A 24,634-nucleotide genomic window follows, 5' to 3' on the forward strand; every position below is an offset into this window, starting at 1 on the left:
TTGAGTTAAAGCAGAAGTACTCAGATCTTGAGTAAAAGTAGAAGTACTCAGATCTTGTACTTGAGTAAAGTAGAAGTACTCAGATCTTGTACTTGAGTAAAGTAGAAGTACTCAGATCTTGTACTTGAGTAAAGTAGAAGTACTCAGGTCTTGTACTTGAGCAAAAGTAGAAGTACTCAGATCTTGTACTTGAGTAAAGTAGAAGTACTCAGATCTTGTACTTGAGTAAAGTAGAAGTACTCAGATCTTGTACTTGAGTAAAGTAGAAGTACTCAGATCTTGTACTTGAGTAAAGTAGAAGTACTCAGGTCTTGTACTTGAGCAAAAGTAGAAGTACTCAGATCTTGTACTTGAGTAAAGTAGAAGTACTCAGATCTTGTACTTGAGTAAAGTAGAAGTACTCAGATCTTGTACTTGAGTAAAGTAGAAGTACTCAGATCTTGTTCTTGAGTAAAGTAGAAGTACTCAGATCTTGTACTTGAGTAAAGTAGAAGTACTCAGGTCTTGTTCTTGAGTAAAGTAGAAGTACTCAGGTCTTGTGCTTGAGTAAAGTAGAAGTACTCAGATCTTGTACTTGAGTAAAGTAGAAGTACTCAGATCTTGTACTTGAGTAAAGTAGAAGTACTCAGATCTTGTACTTGAGTAAAGTAGAAGTACTCAGGTCTTGTACTTGAGTAAAGTAGAAGTACTCAGATCTTGTACTTGAGTAAAGTAGAAGTACCAGAGTGTAGGAATACTCTGTCACAGTAAAAGTATTCTAAATGTTCCTCCAGTGAAAGTAGAAAGTACTCTCCTCTAAATGTACTTAAAGTAGCGACAGTAAAAGTAGTCATTGTCTGATTGGTCCATTTCAGAATAATATCTCTGATATGTTTTATAATGATTGATCATTAAAGTGTTCTCAGAGCTGGTAAAGGTGCAGCTAGTTCTAATGGCTTTGTATACTGCAGGGTAGCTGCTGGATTTACTGCAGGTGAACTACAGTCTGATTTAAGGGCTGGTTATATTTACCATCAGTAATCCTAATCTCTGCAACTAAAGGGGTTAAATACATGTAGTGGAGTAAAAGCACAAAGTAGCAGAAAATGGAAATACTCAAATAAAGTAGAGCACTTCAGTAAATGCTGTTACTTTATACCTCTGCCTTTAGATGATGCGCACCTTCTGTAAAAATGTATTTCCACTTCATGGTTAAAGCGGCATCTGAGTTAAAACACTTTTTTGCCACAAGCTTTTGTCATTGCTTTGATAAATAAGGAAGTTGTAGAGCAGTCAGTCGTCTTCTGCTTTTCAGAAACACAGATCTATCTTCTGTCGACCCCAATTACATCTCCCTAGAAATGAATGAACGTGAACACACAGCAGTGGTGTCCTTTTCAGTGAAAGAGGCGCGGCGGTGCAGTCGCTGTAAATCATAAAGTAAATATAAGAATGTAAACACGTTTCACTGGGAATATAATTCAAGCACGGTGGCTTGATCATAAATGCTGCAGGGTTTCTTTCATCAGGTGAAATCCAACACCGCACTATAAATAAAAACCTGTGCTGTAGATATCTGTGACTCCCTGCAAAAAGCATAAATCAGCTGCAGACATGCAACCTGGGATGAAAGGTGCATGTAAATATGGCTTTGTAGAAAAAGGTTGGCCCTGCTACTGCAGTTTAGCAGTGATTCTGATATAGTCCAACACACGGTCCTCTGTCCTGAAGCAAAAATCATCCGTAGTGAAAATACAAAGAGCAGGAAAGAGAGGATGGGGGGATGGAGGAGGGTGAGGTTACACTCCTTACCTGGCAGTACTTTCAAAGAGCTCACTGCGCTCTGATTGGCTGCTACACCTGTCAATCAGAGCTACATCTACAGAGGATCACTTTCCTAAAAGATCCAACTTTTTTCAAATTTCAGATTTTACATTTTTTTCTATATGAATTGTAATATGTAGACAAATTCAGATTCTTTCCAATGAATATGTCTTTTTGGAATGTGGAGTTTTATGTAAATGTGTCTCTGCATTATCAGATTATTAATTTGTCGGAGTGGTTCAACAGCTTTCATTTCTTTTGGCTTTAATGTTTAGCCTCAACGTTTAAAAGATAGACCTTGAGGTGAGATTGTCGTGAACTGTTTTGTTCATGCATGTAGATAGACAACGTCTGAACCTTACCTACTGACTGATTATCTTCCTCATGTGTTTTGTTGAGCAGTAGATTACCTGGAGAAGATGTGGTCAGGACGAGATGCTGCTGAAATTAAAAGTAAGGACGCTTTTCAAAGTGTTTGCTCGACCTCACTCTCTACCACAGAATATTCAGCTTCAGAATCCCACTGTTAACACCGGTATGAAAATGTGTATTTTGTTTACTGTTTACTGATTGAAACCCCCCCCCCCCCCTTTTGCTCCGTTAAGTTTTTTTTTTTGAAAGGGTTTTCCCGATATTCACACACATCCAAACACCTGAAATAAAAGTGTGTATGTAACCGTAGTGACCCTCTCTTCTCCCTCTCCAGTCGAGAGAGACAACATGGCCGACTTCTGCGTGCTGGGCCAGAGACCCCCCCTTCCTCACCTGGCGGGCCTGGCTCAGCTCAGTCACCTGGGTGCCGGCAGCCCCCTCCTGAAGGCCGGAGACCCTCAGGCTCCCTCGCAGCAGCCTCCTCCCCCACAACAACAGCCCTCGCCCCACGGCCCCATGCACCACAGCCCTCCCCTCCGATCGGGCCAGGTGCCTCCCCCGCCTCCGCCCGGCTCCCTGCAGCCCCTGCTGGGTCCAGGTGGGCTGCTCTCCCCCCAGCTCTCCCCCCAGCTGGTGCGACAACAGCTCGCCATGGCCCACCTCATCAACCAGCAGCTAGCCGTTAGCCGCCTGCTAGCCCACCAGCACCCGCAGGCCATCAACCAGCAGTTCCTCAACCACCCGCCCATCCCCCGGGGGGCGTCCAAAGTCGGCGGGGATCATCCCGGGAGCAACGCCTCCGCCGCAGAGGTCTCCTGTGAAATCTACCAGCAGGTCAGAGACGAGCTGAAGAGAGCTAGTGTCTCCCAGGCCGTGTTCGCCCGTGTGGCTTTCAACCGCACACAGGTAGGAAAAACAGGACCGACTGTGGTCAAGAAGTTAGGAGACAGTGGGGGGATGAGCGGAGGACGAGGTCAGAGAGGATGAGAGAGGGTAGCTCAGGTGTCAACAAGCTGAGGATGGAGTCAGGAAAGACTAGTGGAGCTGTTTGATGTATTTGTGTAGGCTGACCTGGAAGTTTGCATCCCATAATAACCCAAAACACATTCAAAATCGAGAGGGAACAGAAAGTGGTGAAATGCTGACTCATTTCCAGGTTATAAGACTCATTCCTGCACCACTCTGCTGAGCTACTGATCATAGCTCTCGTTCCCTCGCACCACCTCAGCCGAGAGAAGATAATCATCGTATTTGATAGAAATAAGTAGCAGCTGACGTCCCTGATGGACTGTCATTTGTCTCACAGCTAATTCTGCGGTCACCCTCCTCGGGGGATTAGCATTAGCGTAGCAGGGTAGCGTGCTGGGTCATTGACTTTGCACCTGATGCATTCAGGCTCTTCTAAACTGGTTAGCTCACGGCCCATTAGACCAGTGCAATGGGAGGTAGACCTGTGTGTAGAGGCCAGGTGTGTTTTACTCAGTTTGCAAGTGTCTGTGTATCAGTGAGTGTCAAAGTCATATGCTAATAATGTGTATTAATTCAATTGTTTTTCAGTTCTAAACAACTTTTACATTTATTTGAGTAGAAATCCTAAATCTTGTGCTTTACTTTTACCATTAAGCTGATTAAATATGATGTTTGGTAGTGAACTAACGGTATAAAAGTAAAGTTAAAATGATATCTGATTAATTAAAAAGGTGTTGAAGAAGTAGTTAACTGTTTTGATCATCTTTTAGGCTAAAATGTCAATGTTACAGCTTTTAACACGTGATATTTTCCTGCTTTTTCTGACATTATTGTGATATTTTCTTATGGAAAGCTAATAATTACGTAGATTTTTGAACTGATGGTTGGACAAAACACTGTGTCACTTCATTCTGATGTGATTTTCACTATTTTAACAATTAATCCAGTAATGAATAAATAAAGTAATCATTAGTTAGAAGTCCAAAATGAAGGGTAAAGTCCTGTTTTTACCTTAATGCTTTAGTAATATTTACAGAGGAGACACTCTGATGCATTGAATGTGTTTACTGAGTTATTTTGGAGTGTCCTTCTTCATTGCATATTAGTTTGTATATGAATAATAGAGGTTAGAAATGATTGATATTATCTCCTTTCTGCAGAGTCCACCCTCTAACCTCGTCCCCCCCTGTGTGTCTCTCTGCAGGGTCTGCTGTCAGAGATCCTGAGGAAAGAGGAGGACCCCCGCACGGCCTCCCAGTCCCTGCTGGTGAACCTGAAGGCCATGCAGAACTTCCTGAACCTGGCGGAGAGCGAGAGAGACCGGATCTACCAGGAGGAGAGAGAGCGCACCATGAACCCCACCGTCGGTCTCCCTGCCTCCAACTCCTCCAACCCCGGCACCCCCCGCCTCTCACAGGTCCGTGCAGCAAACACACCGGGATGAAGTTTCCAGAGACAAAGAACAGGCTTCAAAAATATAGATAACTAATCCTCTCTTATTGTATGTTTTACTTTAACTGAGTGATTTTAATGTTTTATTTCTTCCAGCTTCCAAATTGCATAAAATGAAATGACATCCTCCCTAGACACGATAATTAAAAGCATGCATAGAAAACCAGCAACTGAAAACAATGCACCTTCACTAACTGTAGCTCAAAGTGCAGAAAAAGTGCAATTTGAATACATATGATTACATTTTTAGGTCATGTATTGGTAAACCTTGTATTGAGGCTTTCAAAAAATAGTTAATAAGGTAAAATAATATTCTAAAAATGCACCAAAAGTTAGACCCTGCAAAAAGGATGGATGTGTATGTTGGAAAAAGTGGCATTCAAAAGTAAGAGGCCACTTTATTGAGGCTTTAGGACACTTTTTCCTATTCTAAAATAGGGTTAGAGCAACAACTCCTCCAACAACTTATCTCTTGCACGTCCATGAAGTGAAAGGTGATCCTCAGTGGCGTAAACATGGGACTGTAACATGCATACATGTGTGTTTTGCATGTGTTCTGCACAGAAGGTGTGGGAGAGAGGCCTGGATGACCAAATCACTCCTGATACCTGGGCCTCCATCTGGAAGAACAAGACTAAGATCTCCAACTCGGTGAGCTATCTGCCATCTCTCAGAGCCGGCTGCAGCGCATCACGTCCAGAGACCTTAAACAAATTCCACTTATAACGGAGGAGCGGCTTCAAAGCCATCACAGCATATTGTAAACACGAAGGACATTATGCAGCATCTCTTTCCATGTGCACATAACAATTCAGCAACTTCAGTGATAAGGAGTCCCCTCTGATTCATGGCAGGGGCTGAATGTGTGCGCTATTCTTATTATGTCTATGTAAAATAATCTGCGCTCGGTTTACACTGAGGGAATGTGAGCCGGCCGGTCTGTGCATGTCTCGTGGACGACTTCAAACGCTGTGTATACAAGCTCTCTGAGAGCCAATACATGCTCATTCAAACAGAAACAACAAAGAAAGACAAAAGAGGACGACTTAATGACTTTGATCTGTAAACAAAATTCATGTGGAGACGTGCGCTGCAGATGTGCGGCTGATGTTCAGGAAACTCTGCATGTCTGTTCCCGGGCCGATCGTCAGCTGATGATATCTCGTTGTGTTTACACGCTTTTTAGAAAATACTTTACAGGGTTCCTGCGGCCTCATGAGTTAGATTTAAGACTTTATCATGCCTCTCGGGTGAAATGTAATGCAGATTTTTGGATCTGCATGACGTTACTGTAAGAGTCATTCAGTAAAAGTTATGTTTTATATATTTAATCAATTATTTTGATATTTATTTTGCAATGTGGGAAAAAAAAAATCCCATTTCTTTAAGACATTTTAAAAACAATTAAGGCCTTTTTTAAAATATTATTATTAAATGTGTTTGAAGAATTTTTAAGGACTTCTTTATCCAACATGACTTAATAACTAAAAACATTAAGAATCCTGCCAAACATTTTAAAAGCTACAGCATTGGCTTCAAATAAGTGCTACCTACTTAAGAATCCTTTGTTCGGTATAATATATAAAGCAGTCTTTATGATATTTCCTGTCATCCAAACCTCAAAGCATATCCTCGTTAAACATTAACCAATCAGGTGGTTTAATTTGGACTCACCGTGTATAACAGGGTAATGTTGATCTTGTCTCTCCTCCAGCCGAAGCCCCCCGGCCCGGCCTCTGATCTGCCTCTGAAGCTGGAGTCTCTGGTCAACATAACGTCGGGAATCTACGACGAGATCCAGCAGGAGATGAAGAGAGCGAAGGTGTCCCAAGCGCTGTTCGCTAAGGTGGCCGCCAACAAGAGCCAGGTGAGGAGAACACTGGGGGAAAATAATTCAGAATCAGGTTTATTACCCAGTAGGTGTTTGCATGCTTTGGTGTTTCGGTGCAAGTATGCATGAGAAGCACTCCTCAGACCAACAGAACGATAGGTTGTGAGAGGAACCAGTGACAGAAAATATAGAAGAACAAACTAAAATGTGCATGTTTTATATATTTCAAAGTGAAGACAGCAAACACACAGGAATGAAATGCCTTTATTTATGGATGCAGTGCATTGAGATGTGGCTACGAGTTAAACGGTGCAAGTGAGAGAGAGGCAATAGCATGTAGAGATCTATGCATCATGTATACACTACATGTATGTGTGAGCAGTTAGTGCGGTCCCCCAGGTTGTTGGGTCTGGGGGGGGGGGGCTCGGGTCACGGCTCAGTGCTCCCATCTGCTGCAGCTGGCCGAGAGGACAGAGAGGAGACGATCAGCTATTAGCGGAGGAGACGCTGCCCGCGGTGGCTGGTTGAACACAACAGCTGGTGTCAAACTGAAGCAGTCTAGCAGATATAATCAAATCTTCTCCAGCTCTCCTTCCCCCAGCTTCCTCTCCTACACACACTCCATCAAACTTTCTCCACTCTGTTTGATAATCCCCTCCTAAAACCTTCATATTTCTCTGTCTTTGTCTGCTATTTCTTATTTAATTGACCCTTTATGCTCAAACTTCGTCTTACTCTCATCCTCTTCCTTCTCTTCACACACTGCTACTGATGAAAGGTGTAGTTTTACAGCTGGAGAAGGTCCATAAAACAGAATGTTACACAGGAAGTCCCCCAGCGATATTGTTTTAGAGGAAACAGATTGATACCTCTCTCATATCTTTGTGGTTAATGTGAAGCTACAGCAGGAGGCTAGCTTAGCTTAGCATAAAGACTGGAAACAAGAGCAGCTTCTAGCCTGGCTGGAGTTTTATTTGCAGCTCACAGTGACTTAACTATACAGGACGATTAAAGGTATTCTGATTCTGAAGTCACTGGGTCAGGCTTACAAAAATATTCCAGAGTCATCGAGACATAAGGTGTCACTGAGTGAGATTTCCCTGGTGCAATGTTTGAGCCTTTGGACGGAGACAGGCTACCCGTTTCCCCCTTCATGCTAAGCTAAGCTACCTGGCTGTTGGCTTTACACTGATGCTAGAAAACACACCAAGCAGTGGAAAGGTGCAGCCGGTGGCAAACTGCTGTGCAATGGGAAAACTGGCCGGTCGGGATAGTTTATCTTTTGGCTAAATTGTGGCCAGAGAGTACCAGCAGTCCTGTGACATGTTGACCTCTGTAACAGAATTTCCTCTCACCTGAAACACAGGAACACGCTTCAAGGCCACAGACAAATGAAGTATACCTAGCAGCCACACTCTGCCACCGCTCTGTGTGTTCTTGGCGTTATATTTACAGTTCACACATGAGATTGCTATCAAGCAAACAGTTCTCTCCCTTGCATTAAGCGGGGTTTGTATAGGAATGCCCGGTGACTCAGTAGCTTGCACTGTTTTGACGTCATCTTTTCAGTATTAGCTCAGAGTGCTTTGTACTTTGGCTGATGTTGTGCTATAGAAAGTACCATGTTCTAAGCAGAATCACAAAAAGGTCCATATCACGCAGTGGAAATGGGAGAAGACCACTCATCTAACTTCCAAACCTGCATGTCTCCTACAATATGGAAGTCTTGGTTTGACCCCCACCTTCTCTGTGCAGGGCTGGCTGTGCGAGCTGCTCCGGTGGAAGGAGAACCCGAGCCCGGAGAACCGCACGCTGTGGGAGAACCTTTGCACCATCCGGAGGTTCCTGGCGCTGCCGCAGGCCGAGAGAGACCTGGCGTACGAGGAGGAGTCGAGACACCACCACAACGAGAGGCTGCACACCGTGCTGCACCTGCCACAGGAAGCACAGGTGAGAAGCAGAGCTGTTCACACACGCTCACACACACACACACACACACACACACACACACACACACACACACACCTCATATCCCTCGGTGTCCAGATGTGACGCCACCTCCGGTTCATGCATTGAAAACAGATTTCCTGCACACGTCACCTCCCCCTCAATATTTACTTCAGCTGGAATTGACTGTAAACAACTTTTCTTACTTCATCGCAATGTACAAGGATCCGGAAAATGTGCTTTTACATGATCTACTCGACCTGTTTTGATTTTGAATCAGTGCACATATGCACGTTATCTATTTGTTGACAAAATATCAATAAAAACCAGAAGAAATAGAATAAAAACTCTTCAGTTTGACAGGAAGGGGGCCAGCTGCTTCCCTGGTTTTCTATTATTTTACTGATTAATAATCGACAAAATAAATGGCAACTATTTCATGCATACAGTAAAATATTGTACCTATATTAAAGTATTTATAAAATAATGTGGAACAAGTAGTCAATTCAGGATCTTACTGAAGCAAAAGTAGGAAGGTAAAGGCACCCAGATAAACTTCTCTTACAAGTTTTACATAACCGCCACACCCCTGTTATTGATTCCTAATTATATTCATTTGGTATAAATACATAGTTATGCTGTTTGATCTTGGGGTGTGTGTGTCTATGTGTGTGTGTGTGAGTCTGTGTCCCAGTGGAAGGAAGAGTAAACAGTGTTGCTGGGTGGTGTGGCATGGGAGGAAATGCCACATTATTTTGTAAGGGGGGGGGAGGCTGCAGAGAAAGAAAAAACAGCGACCTTTTTTCCCTCTGTCATTACTGTAACCTCACACACACACACACACACACACACACACACACACACACACACACACACACACACACACACACACACACACACACATACACACACACACACATACACACACACACTGAACTCTGTGTCTTTATTACTCTTCGTCTGCACAGAGGATATCTTATCTGGTATTGATTCTAAGCAGCAGACTGACAGAAATCCATAGCGGAAGATTCGCTCTACAGAAACAGTTGAGCTTTGTTAGCTCTGTTCTCCTTAGAGGTTTTAACACACAGTTTGGCTGCAAACACACATATTTCCATTATGGATTAATCATTGGAGCCATCCTATTTCCTCAAAGTTGAAAAGGGATGCCTTTGAATTGTCTTAAACCACCAGAAAATTCACTTTAAAATGACTTTAAAACCGAAAAAGCAGGAAACCTCCATATTTCAGATCCTTTAAATGGCATCTTCTGACTTTTCTGCATAAAGAAACATACACTATTGTTAAACCAATGATCAAAATAGATATTTAAATGTTGATTTACTTTAATTTGTTGACTAATCTGCAGTCTCAATCTGCCTTTCTAAAGGACAGAATGACGGTATCTCCCAAAATATGAAATGCACTTTTCCTAAAAGTCCAAGTTGCTGCAGTCCAGTACGAAAAGGTCAAAGGTCAGGGACCGCCACACACGCAGAATTCACACTTCACTCTGAGTCCTCCATTTAACAGAGGCTCTGTCTAATCCCCCCCCCCTCCTCTCCCTTTATATATAAGCCATTATATCCCACATAGAGTATGTACCATATGCTATAGATCAGAAGCAGACCACTTCCTATCGAGACACACGGATCCTGTTGCTGCTCCGCCCACAGAGGGCTCTTCCTCTTCCCATCCACAGGCTGATGGGAACACTGGGAGGAAGCTGTGGTGACACCAGTACCACATTCCTCTGCTCCTCACACACACTAAAAATAAAGTCACTCCACGGCCAGCACCCCCAACCCCACCCACCTCGACAGACACGGGGAGATAGATGAACTGTGGTGAAACACTGGTGATTTATTAATGGGGAAATGAGGTATGTGTGTGTGTGTGTGTGTGTGTGTGTGTGTGTGTGTGTGTGTGTGTGTGTGTGTGTGTGCGCTGGGGGTAACATATTTACACACGCACACACACACACACACACACACACACCAAACCTCAGGCTCCAGCCAGCCTGCCACCACAGACCACACATGTGTCCCATCTGCCACACACACACACACACACACACACACACACACACACACACACACACACACACACACACACACACACACACACACACACATATTGAAACTCTCACACATTCACACGCAGCATCTCACACTGATAGTTGGTGTGAGCCCCCCCACCCCTTTCTTTTTTGTTGTGGACAGTAAGAGGGTCTCAAAAACTGAACCACGCATGAAAAATGTATATAGTGCTGTGACACACGCACACACACACACACACACACACACACACACACACACACACACACACACACACACACACACACACGTATTAACTGTATGTATGGTAGTGTGACGCTGCTTGCATGTTGAGACTCTGGGCGATCTCTGACTGTGTCTCTACAGGTGTAGTGTGTGTGTGTGTGAGTGTGTGTGTGTGTGTATGTGTGAGTGTGTGAGTGTGTGTGTGTCAGCATCACATTTCTCCATGACTGACGGCTCTCTTTCATACGGCTGTAGCAGTTAAGTGCCTCCCACAGCTAATTTGGCAGAGTCTGCTGCCCTTATAAATAATTTCTTTATTGTTTTTGCTAAATTGATTTCTGCTGCAAGTCTCGGGGTTGTTTATGTGTGTGTGTGTGTGTGTGTGTGTGTGTGTGTGTGTGTGACCGCTCACCGAGGCTGAGACCCCAGGAGTGGTGGACTAGAACAAGACGCTACACTTCCTCCTCCTTCCTCTCGTTGTGTCTCACTCCTCTTCGAAGGAGCTTTACTGTAAAGCCGTGAAATCGGAGGGTCTTTTTTCAATTTAAATTTTGCATCAACAATTCGTCCGCATGCACCCCGTAAAAACTCATACATGAGTCCAAAGAGAGGCCATTGTTTAATTGCTTTTACTGGAGCAATGCTACTGCTACATTTATGGAAGTGTGTGTGGGTCAGGGGTGAGTGAATGGACAAAATGATCGGTTATTGGCTGTGTTTTTCAGGGCAAATATGTGAGTTGGCAGCTGATGGTGGCCTGTTGGTTCATTTTAAAGCCCCAGTGAGGAGCTTCTACTGCCTATAGATCAGGAGCGAGGCTTTAATCTCACCTGATTGGACACAGAAAGGCCCCAGACGGCTGATGGCGACTACAGTCTGAATCCTGCCATCAGACATTAAACGCTGCATGGAAAAGAAGAGGCTTCTTGGCACAATAGGAGCAGGATGTCTAGACGATCACAGGTATTCCTGACTGGGATTTTCCAGCTTTCACATCTTGCAACCCAAGTGTGGATGTGGAGTCTGGGATAGGAGGGGTGGGATCTTGTTTGGAGATGGACTAGAAAGTTATAGAGCATCTTTGATTGGATGCCAGAGCAGAACTGTTACAAAGGTATGGATTGATTTAAGAGTCTCATGAAAACTAATAAGAGCTTTCAGACTGAAAAAAAGGATCAAATATGTGCATTTTAAAAAATATTTAGTCTGCTTTTAATGCTTTGTGAGGGCACCCGTACGAGAGGAATATTAGAGCCGGCATTGTTGATAATTGCTGCTGAGATTTCTTACTTTTCCTGCTCGCTCTTTGATGTGTCAAGCTCTGCAACGGCTGCACTTCCCATAATGCAACATGATAGTGTCTCCGAGCCAAGAAAATGCCGGTGACGTGATCAGGTATTACTTTTCCCCGAGTTTGGAAAGTTCCCACCAAGAGAAATACTCCGTACAATGCAGGCAGTTTTCACCAGCGGAGCGGTGCTTCCTCAGCTCAGTGGACTCAGATTGATGGGGAGAGTTAGGAGTAGCAACCAGTTAGTCTGAAGCTGGTGTAGAGAAACGGCTAATTATTGAGACAGACCAGTGCATTGTTGGTTCTGGTCTTTCAGTTTGGATTTGTTGACAAAGAGAGGAATAAATAAAAGCTCTACAGACTGTCAGGAGGGGAAGAAAGACCCAGATTTTAGGTAAGCAATACTAAACTGTAAAAATGCTCTGTGACAAGTCCTGCATAATGAGACTCTTTACCTAGATGGTCGATAGGTTGCAGTATAAAGTACCATAAGTATAAACACTACAAGTACCTCAAAAGGGTCCTTAAGTCCAGTACTTGTACTTCATTACATTTCACTATTGCGAAACAGTGTTCTGTCATAAACAAAGGACCACAATAACCTCAATAAACATGACATTTATAGCAGTTTCTACCCTGAAATCAGAGACAAAACAAATCAGAACGAGATGCAATTAGCGACCATAACATCAAATGGTTTAATTATTTAAAGGAAAGAAAGCATTAAAGTTCATAAAACATGAAATACTCTTTTTCTGTCTTTGAAAACTAACTATTACAAAATATAATCACAGTTCTTTATGTTGTTGTCAAAGCAACAACACTTTGTTTTCTTCGTTGACAGGAAGTAGCTGCCTGTCCCCCCCTCCTCCTCTCTGTCTGTCTCCCCTTCCCCCCCCCCCCCTTCACTGCACCCCGGTGGCCTCTCATTCTCAGGGTGGAGTTTTTTATTTTTTATTTTTTTGGCAAACCACAATTAAGTTAATTGTTTAATTGCAGATAAATGGAATGAATACCACACACAGTTTGAGAAAAAAATGCAACACACACACACACACACACACACACACACACACACACACACACACACACACACACACACACACACACCCAGCTTGCCTCGTTAACATTACGTGTTTTCAGTTTTTCATCAGAGAAACATTATCTAACATTAAGAAAAAGGAACTACATCGTGACTCATATGCTCCCTTTAGTCCGTATGAATCGCACACACACACACACTTATTAAAATGCAAGAGCGAGAGACAGACAGGAGAAGAGAGAGAGAGAGACAGGCACACAGACGGGCAGAATGAGAAATTAAGAGAAAAACACTGATTAACGGGAAAGGTGAAGTCATGCACAAAACTAACAGAGAAGTGATTTTTCCTTCATTACATATTTATCTCAGTGTTAATGGTGTCTCTGGTGGTCGTACACTGCACACAGAGAGGGGGGAGAGGGGGGGGGGGGGAGAGAGGGAGAGTTAGGGGCCCTTGGAGGACCAGAGCTCATTAAGGAGACGATGAATATTTCATGTTCTATAATTCTTTCATAGTTCTGTGCCGTAATTTGCCTTGATTTACGTTGAAAAGAAAAGTTTCTCATTTGACTGCAGAGCACTCACAGTGCTGCCAGGAGAGAGGGAGACAGGGAGGGAGGGAGGAGGGGGCAGAGAAAGAGGGAGGGAGGGAAGGAGTGAGGGGGAGAAGTTTTTCAGGAATATTGAATGAGGAAAAGGCTCCAGTTTTAGTGGTTTTGGAGCTCTGGGCTGTATTGTGTTGCTGCGCAGTGACAGGAAGTCGCTCCCAAAGAGACTAATGGTCAAAGAGACGGTCAGAAATAGGAGCTGAAAAGAGACAAATATAAACTGCAACCTTGTTTTCAAATTAGTAAGTAAATGTGCTTTTTTTATTCCTGAAGAGAAGGATGTTAATGGAACATATCCAGAACACAATGAGCTCAGTTTGCCCACCGAGGATTCATTGAAACAGCATTTACTCTGCAGTTAGAAAAAAAATCAGTTAATTAAGTTATATTAATAATAGTCTCTACAAGTGCAGTACAAATTGTACTTTAGAAAGAGTATTATCAGCTAAACTCAAGTCAGTATTACCCATAAAAATGCCCCTTTTGCTGCTTATATAATGTGTGCATTTTACCATCAGGGCTGTTTGAGGTGGAACCAATTCTAACCATCTTATAATTGGATCACTGGATTGCATTAGATTATCACATTCATTCTCATACTTCCATTAAGTCTTTAGCAGTTTGTTAACTCAGCCGTTATTAAATGAAGTAAAGTGTAGGAAAAAACGTGGAAATAAATACAATCATTGAGTCAAATACAAGTCAAAGTATTTACAGAGACTGTGTATTTCTCACAGATTTGTGACCATGTGAAAAGTGTTGAAACAAAAGTGCACGCGGCTTTTAATTCCCTCAAAAATAAAGTTTGTATTGTCTTTTCTATGGTCAACAAAGCTTATGACTCTCCGTTTCTCTTAAACGTTTCTTATAAAAGTTCCATGTTGTCTTTGAACTTTGACCACAGCCTTTCTCTAACCCTAACAGACTGGTTGTTGAGCACAAACCAACATCCTTCCTTCGCTTTAACAAAGTCGTTTTTATCCCTAAACCTAACCGAACCTCAACCATAGAGGAGGAGGAGGAGGAGGAGGAGGAGGTGGAGGAGGAGGGTTGGTTACATTTCTCTGTAATTGTCCCCGGGGTGTAAGTCTACCCTCCATGACTTATGACTAAAACTTTCTAAATTATATTTACCGAACAACACGGATCAGTGTAATGATTTTCACCTGGATTTTCTGCTCCCACGCACCCAAAAGCTGTGCTGTAAGAAGACACTGATTACCGACGAGTCAAGTTGCATCCAGCGAGAATTTGCAGGAAAAATAATAGCTATGTTATGCACCAACGTCCAGATTTTTGCACCATTACAATTGCATATTCCTCATCTATTACAGATTTCTGCCCCCGAGTCTAGCCCGAAATATGTGTTTTCTTTATATGTGTATTTATAAAATAATAAGGACTTATCTTAGTCCCCTTTAATATAACACTGCCTTGTGAACAGCTTTAATTTAACTTATAATATGCTTATTTTGATTTCCCTTTTGGATCTAAAGCATGTGATGAAGCATCTTTGTTTTATTTTAAAAAGTGCATCTAGTTAAGTCAATAAATCAAAGTAAATTCTCTTAAATCCAATGCAGAAAATACTCTTAATACAAACCCAAAGTAAGTCTCACATTAACTACAGTAAATCATTTCCCCACAGATATTATCACCCGAGTGAGAGAGACAGTCGTGGGGGTCAAAGAGTGTGAGGAGGACAGACACAGGGAGGGTCAAAGGTGTAGAAAGGGGAGTTGTTGGTGAGAAGGAGTGGAGGTTAAGGGCATGTGGAGATGCAGGGGTGGGGGTTCTCCTGGCATGCACCAGTTTGAGGCTGATTTGGATGTGGAGTCATGTTGGTTTGGCAGAGGCCCACTTCATTAGTGTCCTGCTGCATTAGAGGTGAGGTGAGCGGGAGGAAGGAGGAAGCTGACAGTAAAATCAGAGCGTTGTTGTTCGAAGAAACAGCTTTCTATTCAAACACGAGTTAAAGAACGGGTTAGTCTAAATGCATAAAAGAAACGTGTTCCTCTGGATGTGTATAATGAAAACAAATGGCAGATTGAAAAGGTGTCTGTAGCTGCACAGATGGAACCAAACACAGCTCATTTGCACATCTCGCTACTATCCGTTTCGCTTTACGTAGCATTCAACTTCTAAACGGCTAAAGGGCTAAAGTAGCTACATTAGCTAATCCCAGAAAAAGGTTCACATAAACAGTGAGGAAACGGGTTCGGAAAGAGATGACCTTTTCATGTATCCGTACTTGTTATCCTTGTATCCCACCAACATGTAGTGCATATGAACCGTCTGTAATCCCACCTTGGCCATGACTTTATAGCATGCTTTGAGCTTTAGCATTGTAGCAGGAGGTCACGTGCCACTTTAAATGTAGTACCTCGGGGGTGTAGAAAGCAGACTCACTGCAGTGACACATGTAATGTAGGATAATAAGTAAGAGATCTTTATGATGAGACATGAAAGGCTTGTAAAAACTAAGTTAGAAAATATGGTATAGCTAACGTTAGGAGTTGGCAAGAACAGGAGCTATTTAGCTAGCTAGCTTAGCGATTAATTAAACAGTACTTTCACATCGCGCGCTGCTCTATCAACAAAATCATACTAATAACTACTGCTGTTGGCCATCGATTCAACATTTAATGCATTAATCACAATAATAATGTGTGATTTATAATGATTTGTTTAAAATAGTAGCATTTACCTTTATTTTGGGGTGTGATTAATTGGCGTTAATTATTTTAGTTTTCCAGAATAATCGTGAGCCTTAAAAGCTAATAGACCTATTTTGTATTCTGGGTAACTTTCCTCCGCATAGAGGCCACATTTATAACAAGACTGGTATAAAATAAAATAAGATTAGCCTACAAAATTAGTGGTCTGGAGGTTGGCCTGGCACGGAGTCAATCTCCCGGCTTGAATTATTGTCTCAGTTCGGCCTTGGTGAATATTTATGAACGCACCCTCAGATAGAAGGAGCTAAAGACACTGCAGGGAGAACACTATAGAGAGAGGGGATGTCCATTTGCACAAACAGAGGGATAAACTGTGGAGGAGCAGCTCTGTGTTTGGCTCTGCTCTGCAACATCATCATTAGTGCATGAAGGAGACCAGACCCGCCTTTGTTGCATGTATTTGTGTGTGTGTGTGTGTGTGTGTGTGTGTGTGTGTGTGTGTGTGTGTGTGTGTGTGTGTGTGTGTATATATGTGTGTGGCGATAGATCCAAGAGTCCTTTTGCTGTCGGCCCAAAAAAGCAAGAGAACTGATGAAGCTCCGTGGGTGGAGGCTGGGTTTGTTTCACAATCCCCTCCACGGTTTACCCTCAATTTAGTTATTAAGTGTCTCAGGGAGTTCGTACGGGGGATGTTTGTGGCTGTGTGGTCCTCATTAGGGCAGGGGTACATATTTCAGAAGTTTGGGGGGGAAGGAGGTAGAGAGAAAAATGACCCAAAAAAAACTCTGGATTCCTGTAAATCCGTCATTCCACCCCCTGAAAATAAAGCCCAAATCGGTGCAATTTCATGGTCTGGCCTGCCCTCGATATTATTTAAGTAATACCCTGTTATTATTGAATAGAAGGGAGAGAAAAGCGAATGACTATTATCTTTATGTGGGTCCTTTAATTTTAATGCACCGCAGATTTATAGCTGGGCATTCCAGTGGGGAGGCCCCTCCCTGCTGTTAGAGGCAGAGGCGGGACACGACCGCAACGCTGCAACACAGCCTCCCCCCTCCTGACAAACAACCAGAGCCCCACTGCACCCCCCCCCCCCCCACACACACACACATTAACACCACGCTGGACCCCCAACAAGAGCTCCAACCATCGGACTAACACACACCTATCTTTTATTTTTTACCTTTGCTTTTTTAAATCCTGCAGATCAATCTCCCTGAAAACCTGCCAGACCTGTCCATTACCTGGATTACACAAAATCTGAGACGAGAGAAATCCAGTTACAATCATATAAAGTTCCTCCTTTCACTTTATATATTGGTTACTTCCTGTCCAATGTAGAAAAAACAGTTATTCTCCCCCAAGTTAGGTTTATCAGTCTCTACTTCCAGAACTCCTTTCTACGCCTGCTCTCGTTGTCTCTATTTATAACGTCTTTTCACATTTTCCGGGACCTTTTCACGTGTGCTTTTTTTTAAAGAACCTCTGCTGAAAGCTGCTAAACATTGAGCTCCTTCTGCAGCACTGTCAAAACCTAAATTACATACGATTTGAGACAGTAAAAATCCTGATACAACCATTCAGTATAACGTTCATCCTCTTGTAGTGTCATTGTTTGGTTGCATCTATTATCTCTCTTTGGATTTTACTAGCCTTTCTCTCCTGTTGATAAATCTTGCTGAAAACCTGCCAAACTGGATTAGACAAGATTTAAGACGATAGAAATCAAGTTACAATCATTTAAAGTTCCTCCTTTTGCTTTATATATTAGTTATTTCCTGTCAAATGTAGAAAACACAGTTATTTTCACCACAAGTTAGTTTTCTTAGTCCTTACCTCCACTACGCCTGCCCTCATTGTCTCTATTTACATCTTCCTGGCCCTTTCCACGTGTCCTTTCTCAAGAGAAACTGTTGATAAATCTTGCTTAAAACTGCTTAACATTGAGCTACTACTGCAACACGTTCAAAACATAAACTACATAGGATTTGAGAAGATACAAATCCTCCTCTTCTAGTGTCATTGTTTGGTTGCATCTATTATCTCTCTTTGGATTTTACTAGCCTTTCTCTCCTGTTGATGAATCTTGATGAAGGCCTGATTCTGCAACAAGGTCAAAACCTGGATTACACAAATGTTAAGACAATAAAAATCCAGTTGCTATCATATAAAGTTAATCACTTACTTTGTAATTATATCAACTTCTTTACACCTCTCCTTTTATAGTCCCTCTTTACATCGTCCTAGCCCTGTGCTTTAAAGATATATATAACCTGGATTCCTTCAAAATCTGAGACGATGAGTCAATAAAGTCAAGCTTTGTCCATGCTGATGTTCGAGTAAATCCATAGCTTTACAGCAGAGGCAAAACAATGTCATCTGAAGTTCATCCTCTTCCAGATATAACTTGACCAACAGTAGTAAAAAATAAAAGTGTCTTTAACTGGAAGCTAGGTTTCGTTGCAGTAAAAATAAAACCTAAACACAATATAATGATGATCAAATAATAATAGATCCTATAATCTTTAAAGCACCAGTACTTTTGCAATGTTTTTCTCTAAGAATACATCCATGAAGCACACTATGAATGACCTTTTTCTGCATCAGCTTACTTTATAAATAGTGTAATTCATCATTTAATTAATGCATGATTATTCCTAAAGCGTATTTCAGCAACAAGGCAATTAGAAGTGCTTTATATAAAACACTTTTTTAAATCAAATTAGATCCAGAGCAATCGTTGTATGACTTTCCAAGAACTGTGTGTCCTCCCCTCCCTCTTCCCGTCCACACCCCCCTCCCTCCGAGGTGTTCAGTGTCCTGGTTAAATAGTGATGGGGTGTCATAAGTTTGTAAATAAGACACTTCCCGGCTGGCAGCTGGTTGGCGTTTTACTGGAGCTAATCTTGCACCATTAGGTCAAAGGTATATTGGACAGAGGGCAGTTTGGAGCGGGTTAATAGACACTTCTCAGGCTACTGTGTGCTGCAGTGGGGGGGGCTGTTTTATAAGAGGTGTTGCATCACACAGGGTCACGATCAGCCACTCAGGGAATAATATGTGATGGTATGCATGATAGGACCTCCTGCCGCAGTCTTGATCAGGGGTCACTGTGCCCCGTTAATCAATCAGCTGTTCTGTTTTTCCCGTCAGGCTCTTCACAGGCCGCCCCCGACCCAGATGAAGGAGCACCGGCTGTCTCCGATGCGCGAGGAGCAGTTATCCGTCCCGCAGAGCGAGGACGGGGCGCAGATAGCCGGAGCCGCAGGGGGGCAAGCCAACTCTGGGGGCAGCGCAGGGAGCAACAAGAAGCCGAGGTCACGCACTAAGGTACAGAAGGAAGTCTCAGGACCATAAAGTCATGAGTATGCACTTTGGCTGAATATCCCCTGACCAAATATTCCCCAATTGCCAATACTAATTGATAAATGGCTGAGCAGCTGGTATACAACACATCCAGGCAAAAAAAAAAGCAAGAATTAAAAATGTTACCGTTAAGAAATCAATGATTTTTATCTAAGCATCAGATATTTACGTTATCAGTTCTATTGATGTGTTATAAAAATGCTTTGAGCTAATGTTTGGGATTCAAACGGGTTAATATTCACTTACTAATATCTATTTAATATTGCGTAACAAAACATCTCCTTCAAACAGCTGCAAAGATTCAAGTTTCCTGTAAAAAACTACACAGTTGACCTTTTCCCAATATTACTGTTGACTGAATGAAGCTTAAAAGTATCATAATGTGACTCCACAAGTCGCTGCTATGGTTAGCTGTTAGCTTCATTATTTAGCCAAGCAGGAAAGCGCTGCGAATCGCGTCCTTTCAGCTCCTCTTCCTCCTCCTCTTCCTCCTCCTCCTCACGATTTCAACACAAATCTTGTTAGCCATTAGCCATGAAAAAGCGTTACTGCTGATCACTTATTTTTGAATGAATATCGGCCGATGTCTAACTCTGGGCACCTGGTTTTAATTCCCATTCTCTATCTGTTACTCCAGATTTCCCTGGAGGCTTTGGGCATCCTGCAGAGCTTCATCCAGGACGTGGGCCTGTACCCCGACCAGGAGGCCATCCACACCCTGTCCGCTCAGCTGGACCTGCCCAAACACACCATCATCAAGTTTTTCCAGAACCAGCGCTACCACGTCAAGCACCACGGCCGCCTGAAGGAGCTGAGCGAGGGGGCGGCAGCCAGCGGGGGGGTGGACGTCAGCGAGTACAGAGAGGAGGAGCTGCTGTCGGGCTCCGAGGACCCAGAGTCCAGCGAAGACGGAGCCGAGGAGATCTACCAGCAGTCCACAGAGGGGAGCAGTGGGAACGCAGGGGGGCAGAACCAGCCACAAAACTCCTCCAACTGCAGCCAGTCAACGAGCATGGCTCAGGAGGAGGGAAAGGACAAGAGTCACGGTCGACCCGGTGGACCTTTAGGACCTGGAAGCTCCTCGTCCAGTCCCAGAGAGCAGATGGACTATCAGAGGTAAAGACCGACTCACGGAGAGGAGAGGACCGGGAGAGGGGGGGAGGAAGATGGCTCTTGTGATCACCTGATGTGTGAAATTACCTCAGCAAAAAAGACAGCAGGTTGTGAAACTGTGGAAAGAATTTCTGACTCCAAACAAACTATTAATCCACTCACTTATTAACAGGTGATCCATTGCTGCTCATACCTACAAACACAAGACAGCATCTCCAAACTCCCTAGAAGAAAAACACTCCAAGGAGGCGGGACTTCATCCTATCTGCCAGAGAGTTTCCTGTTCCTCTGGAATCTGAGCACAGTCACATATTTCCTAACATGCCGGGTTGAATTCGCCCCTCTGAGAGACATTTATAGACTGGATCCCGGGGGCCCGTACAATCCTACAAATCCTCAGGACACACACTGATGTTGCTAACGCTGTCGCCTGCCTGAGACTGTGGACAGAAGGCTTCATTTCATCGTAAAAAAAATAAAGGAGATGACCACCACGAAAATCCCTTCACCCTCCAGAATCACCAACAAGCACTTACTGTTCAAGAAGACACCTTTGCTGGATGATGGACCTCCTCCTCCTCCTCCTCTTAACGCTAACAAAGCAGTCTAGTTGCCAGCACTGCTGGATGCTAACCTGCATATGTTGGGCAATTTACACAATCAGCATTATAGCCGATGTGGACAATAGTTTAAAAAACAGCCTGTCCATTTCTGACGTTTTCAGGATCAAAAATGGCAGCTTTAACCAGATAGTGGCCATATTTGTACTCCTGTTGTGTGATTTGGACTACCATGAGTGGTGTTTTGCGACCCTTCGATATAGAGAGCATATAATGGACATCATTATCTCTACTAAGCAATCAGTCCAATCCAAACGATCCACAGTCCTCTAAAACTTTGAAATGGATCCAAAATGAATCAAAAATAAGCCCACAGAGTAAAAATATGAACAAAATGACTCATAAATTGACTCAATAATCCCCCAAACCACTCAGAAATTGTCCAAATCAGCCACTATTGACGCAGCTTGTGCTAATTGCATTAATTGCCCAACGTGTGCAAGTTAGCATCCGGCTTTTCCTTCACGCTGGGGACCCGTACTGTACATTTCTATCTTAAAACTTTGGGGTACTCAGCGTCTCCTGGTCTCTATGAGCTGGCACACAGACTGAAAGCAGTGAGAGGTTTTTAAAAATGACAGTGGACAGAGGATGTGGCGTTCAGGGACACTGGAAAGCCCGTGTGCAAATCCACGCCCTGCAAATGTTCGGCAAGAAAAAATGCCAAGGGCAGCGCGGAGGATTCAGCAAACCAAACAATCAGTCACTTTATGTGCGGTAGTCCTCTCCTCTCTCTCCATCTCACCCTCTCTCTCCCCCGTTTCCCTCCCTCTAATTGGTGCCCACAGTCTCGTGTTTCACCACACCTCCCCGCACTTAAACTTCACCAACCCTATTTATTGCTATCTTTATCCATGATTATTATTATCATTATTGTTATTATTGTTGTTATTATGGTTAGGATTGCTGTCATTGCGTGCTATTTTTAAGTTTCTTTTTTATTTCCATGGTTTTTAAATATCGGTTTTTAAGAACTGGGCGGTTTTTGGGACACAAGAGACATTAAGAGCGCTCTGGAAGAAGAAGGAGGAGAGGAAGAAGCAGTTACTGAGTATTAGTGGGTCCTGTCATGTTGTATTACGCCTTTTTTAAAGTTGTGTTTCCCAAAAATAACAAATGAGAGAAATAGGTAAATAAGGAAGCGAAAAAACTGTCGATGACAATCTACTTTTTTGAGCCATTTAAAAAAGGTTTGACTCACTTTTGATGTCTGTAAATACCCGACACGGGATAAATTGTTATTGGTATACTTTTTATTTGTGTTTGAGCCAGTTTGGAGTGTCAGAAGAGTGCTGTTCTGTTCTGTTTCCTTTGGACGACTCAGTGGAACCAGGTGAAGTCAATCACAAGAGTATTTAAGATGATTTGTTTTCCCTTTGCTCGGTGTCTGTTGTGTACAAGTATACAGTATGTTCAAAAAAAATCCCTGAGGACGGATAGTGTCCATGTTGTTTGGCTGCTACACTCCAACAGATGACCTGCCTTTTAATGATTATGTCGACTTTAATCACTGCGATGATGAAGATGATGATGATGATGTGCTTTTCTGTATGACAGGAATCAGGGTTAGACTCTAATGCAGTTCCAATGAAATCTGAGTTCATCCAGCGTTGAAGTGAATTAAAATTTGTGAATTCAATTATCGTCTTGTCTTTATTCATCAGGTTTTTTATGAATGCATCACAAAGAAGACTCTTATGGTAGCTGTGCCGAGCCTTGAGTAGAGTATTAAAGGGGTCCTATTATGCTTTCCCTTTCCTGTAGTGTGTTCTATAGGTTTTAGTGCATGTAAATGGTCTGCAGAGGCTAAAATCCCTGTGCTCCCATGGGAGTTTCTCCTCTCGACTCCTTTGTTGACCTCCAGAACATATCCCAACACATTGTCCGTGATAGGCTAAGGGGCGGGACATCTCAATGCAGGTTGACCAATCACATCAGAGCCGGCCAGCTAACCAATCAGAGCAGACTGGGCTCTGGTTTCAGACAGAGGGTGAAAAGAGGTGCTGCAGCACAGGCAGTATGAGAAACATAAAGAGCTTTCTGAACATTAAAGCATGGAGACAGTAGGAGGATCTAAATACTGATATGAACCTGAAAATAAGCCATTCAAATTCTACCTTTTCATTATTTTTACACATATAATATTTTCACTTCTGCAACTACATCGCTGTTGACATTCAGTTAATTAATATGCAATTACTGCCTGATTTATATTCCTTTCCTAATATTACATATTATCATTGCACAAGTCCAAAGTTACCCTGCAGATGTCCAAAACAACATCCTTCTCCTGAGAATAAGTCACTAAAGTTCACTTTCTTTCATCGATTTAACAAAAAATAATATCATTTTCCATTGCATTTTGGACATTTGCATGAGAAAGCTCTCTGGCAAACATCTAAAAGTGTTTTGTCCAGCTAGATATTCTTCACAACTCCCCATTTTTAGAAGTTTAGAAGTAATTAATTTAGAAGTGGAAATGCAACGGCCAGTGTGGAATCTCTTAAGCTTGTGTTAACCACACTGTATTTCAGGCATCTCAGCATAAAAACATAAGACAAACCCTTTGACCCGAGAGGAGGGGGCTGGTTTTAGGAGTCTTTCCTGCAGGAGCACTAGAGTTTTGTATTAAAGCTATAAAGATATATATTGAACTGAATTAGTTGCACAACAAAGTCTAACGTAGTGATTCATTGGGGACTATTTTCAGCTGCAGATTTCCTGTTTGTGAGTATTATAAACACAGCTAACTCTGAGGACCACTCAACATGAAGTATCTGTGTTTCCAGAGGAGTCTGTTGATAATAATTTACAACTTTTAAAAATAACACACACACACATGGCCCGTCGAATCTAGAACCACCTTAAAATCAACTTTAGTTAAATAAAATGCCTCGTACGAAAAGCTACCTTAAGATAGTCAGCTACTCATGAATCTCACACACACACAAACACAAACACACACACACACACACACACACACACACACACACACACACACAAAATGCTTGACCCAACCCCTAGTGGCAGGTTAAACACAGAGATTGTTCCACCCTGCCACACCTCATCACAGTTGAAACTATTTAGAGATGTAATTGAGTGAGTGTGTGTGTGTGTGTGTGTGTGTGTGTGTGTGTGTGTGTGTGTGTGTGTGTGTGTGTGTGTGTGTGTGTGTGTGTGTGTGTGTGTGTGTGTGTCTCAGTAAACAATAGAGTCTAAGTGTTGGTGATGAGCAGGAGGGTGGAGGTGAAGCGTTT

The 24,634-nt window shown here is 42.8% G+C and overlaps 1 protein-coding gene across 6 annotated transcripts in view; it reads left to right on the plus strand.

The window, feature by feature from the left end:
* Positions 1 to 23,016, plus strand: part of satb2 (SATB homeobox 2) — a 55,407-nt gene extending 32,391 nt beyond the window's left edge. For 2 of the 6 annotated variants that reach the window (XM_063888212.1, XM_063888213.1), the window contains exons 8-15: positions 2,206 to 2,256; positions 2,510 to 3,081; positions 4,349 to 4,561; positions 5,161 to 5,247; positions 6,311 to 6,463; positions 8,183 to 8,377; positions 19,411 to 19,608; positions 20,282 to 23,016. In XM_063888212.1, the coding sequence (XP_063744282.1) occupies positions 2,206 to 2,256; positions 2,510 to 3,081; positions 4,349 to 4,561; positions 5,161 to 5,247; positions 6,311 to 6,463; positions 8,183 to 8,377; positions 19,411 to 19,608; positions 20,282 to 20,764 (1,952 nt within the window). In that variant the 3' untranslated portion in view covers positions 20,765 to 23,016. The remainder of the gene's footprint in view (positions 1 to 2,205; positions 2,257 to 2,509; positions 3,082 to 4,348; positions 4,562 to 5,160; positions 5,248 to 6,310; positions 6,464 to 8,182; positions 8,378 to 19,410; positions 19,609 to 20,281) is intronic. The other 4 variants (XM_063888215.1, XM_063888217.1, XM_063888216.1 and 1 more) reach the window with 4 other exon arrangements.
* Positions 23,017 to 24,634: the final 1,618 nt, after the last annotated feature.

This window comes from Eleginops maclovinus, chromosome 7, assembly GCF_036324505.1.
Source record: "Eleginops maclovinus isolate JMC-PN-2008 ecotype Puerto Natales chromosome 7, JC_Emac_rtc_rv5, whole genome shotgun sequence".
Lineage (NCBI taxonomy): Eukaryota > Metazoa > Chordata > Actinopteri > Perciformes > Eleginopidae > Eleginops > Eleginops maclovinus.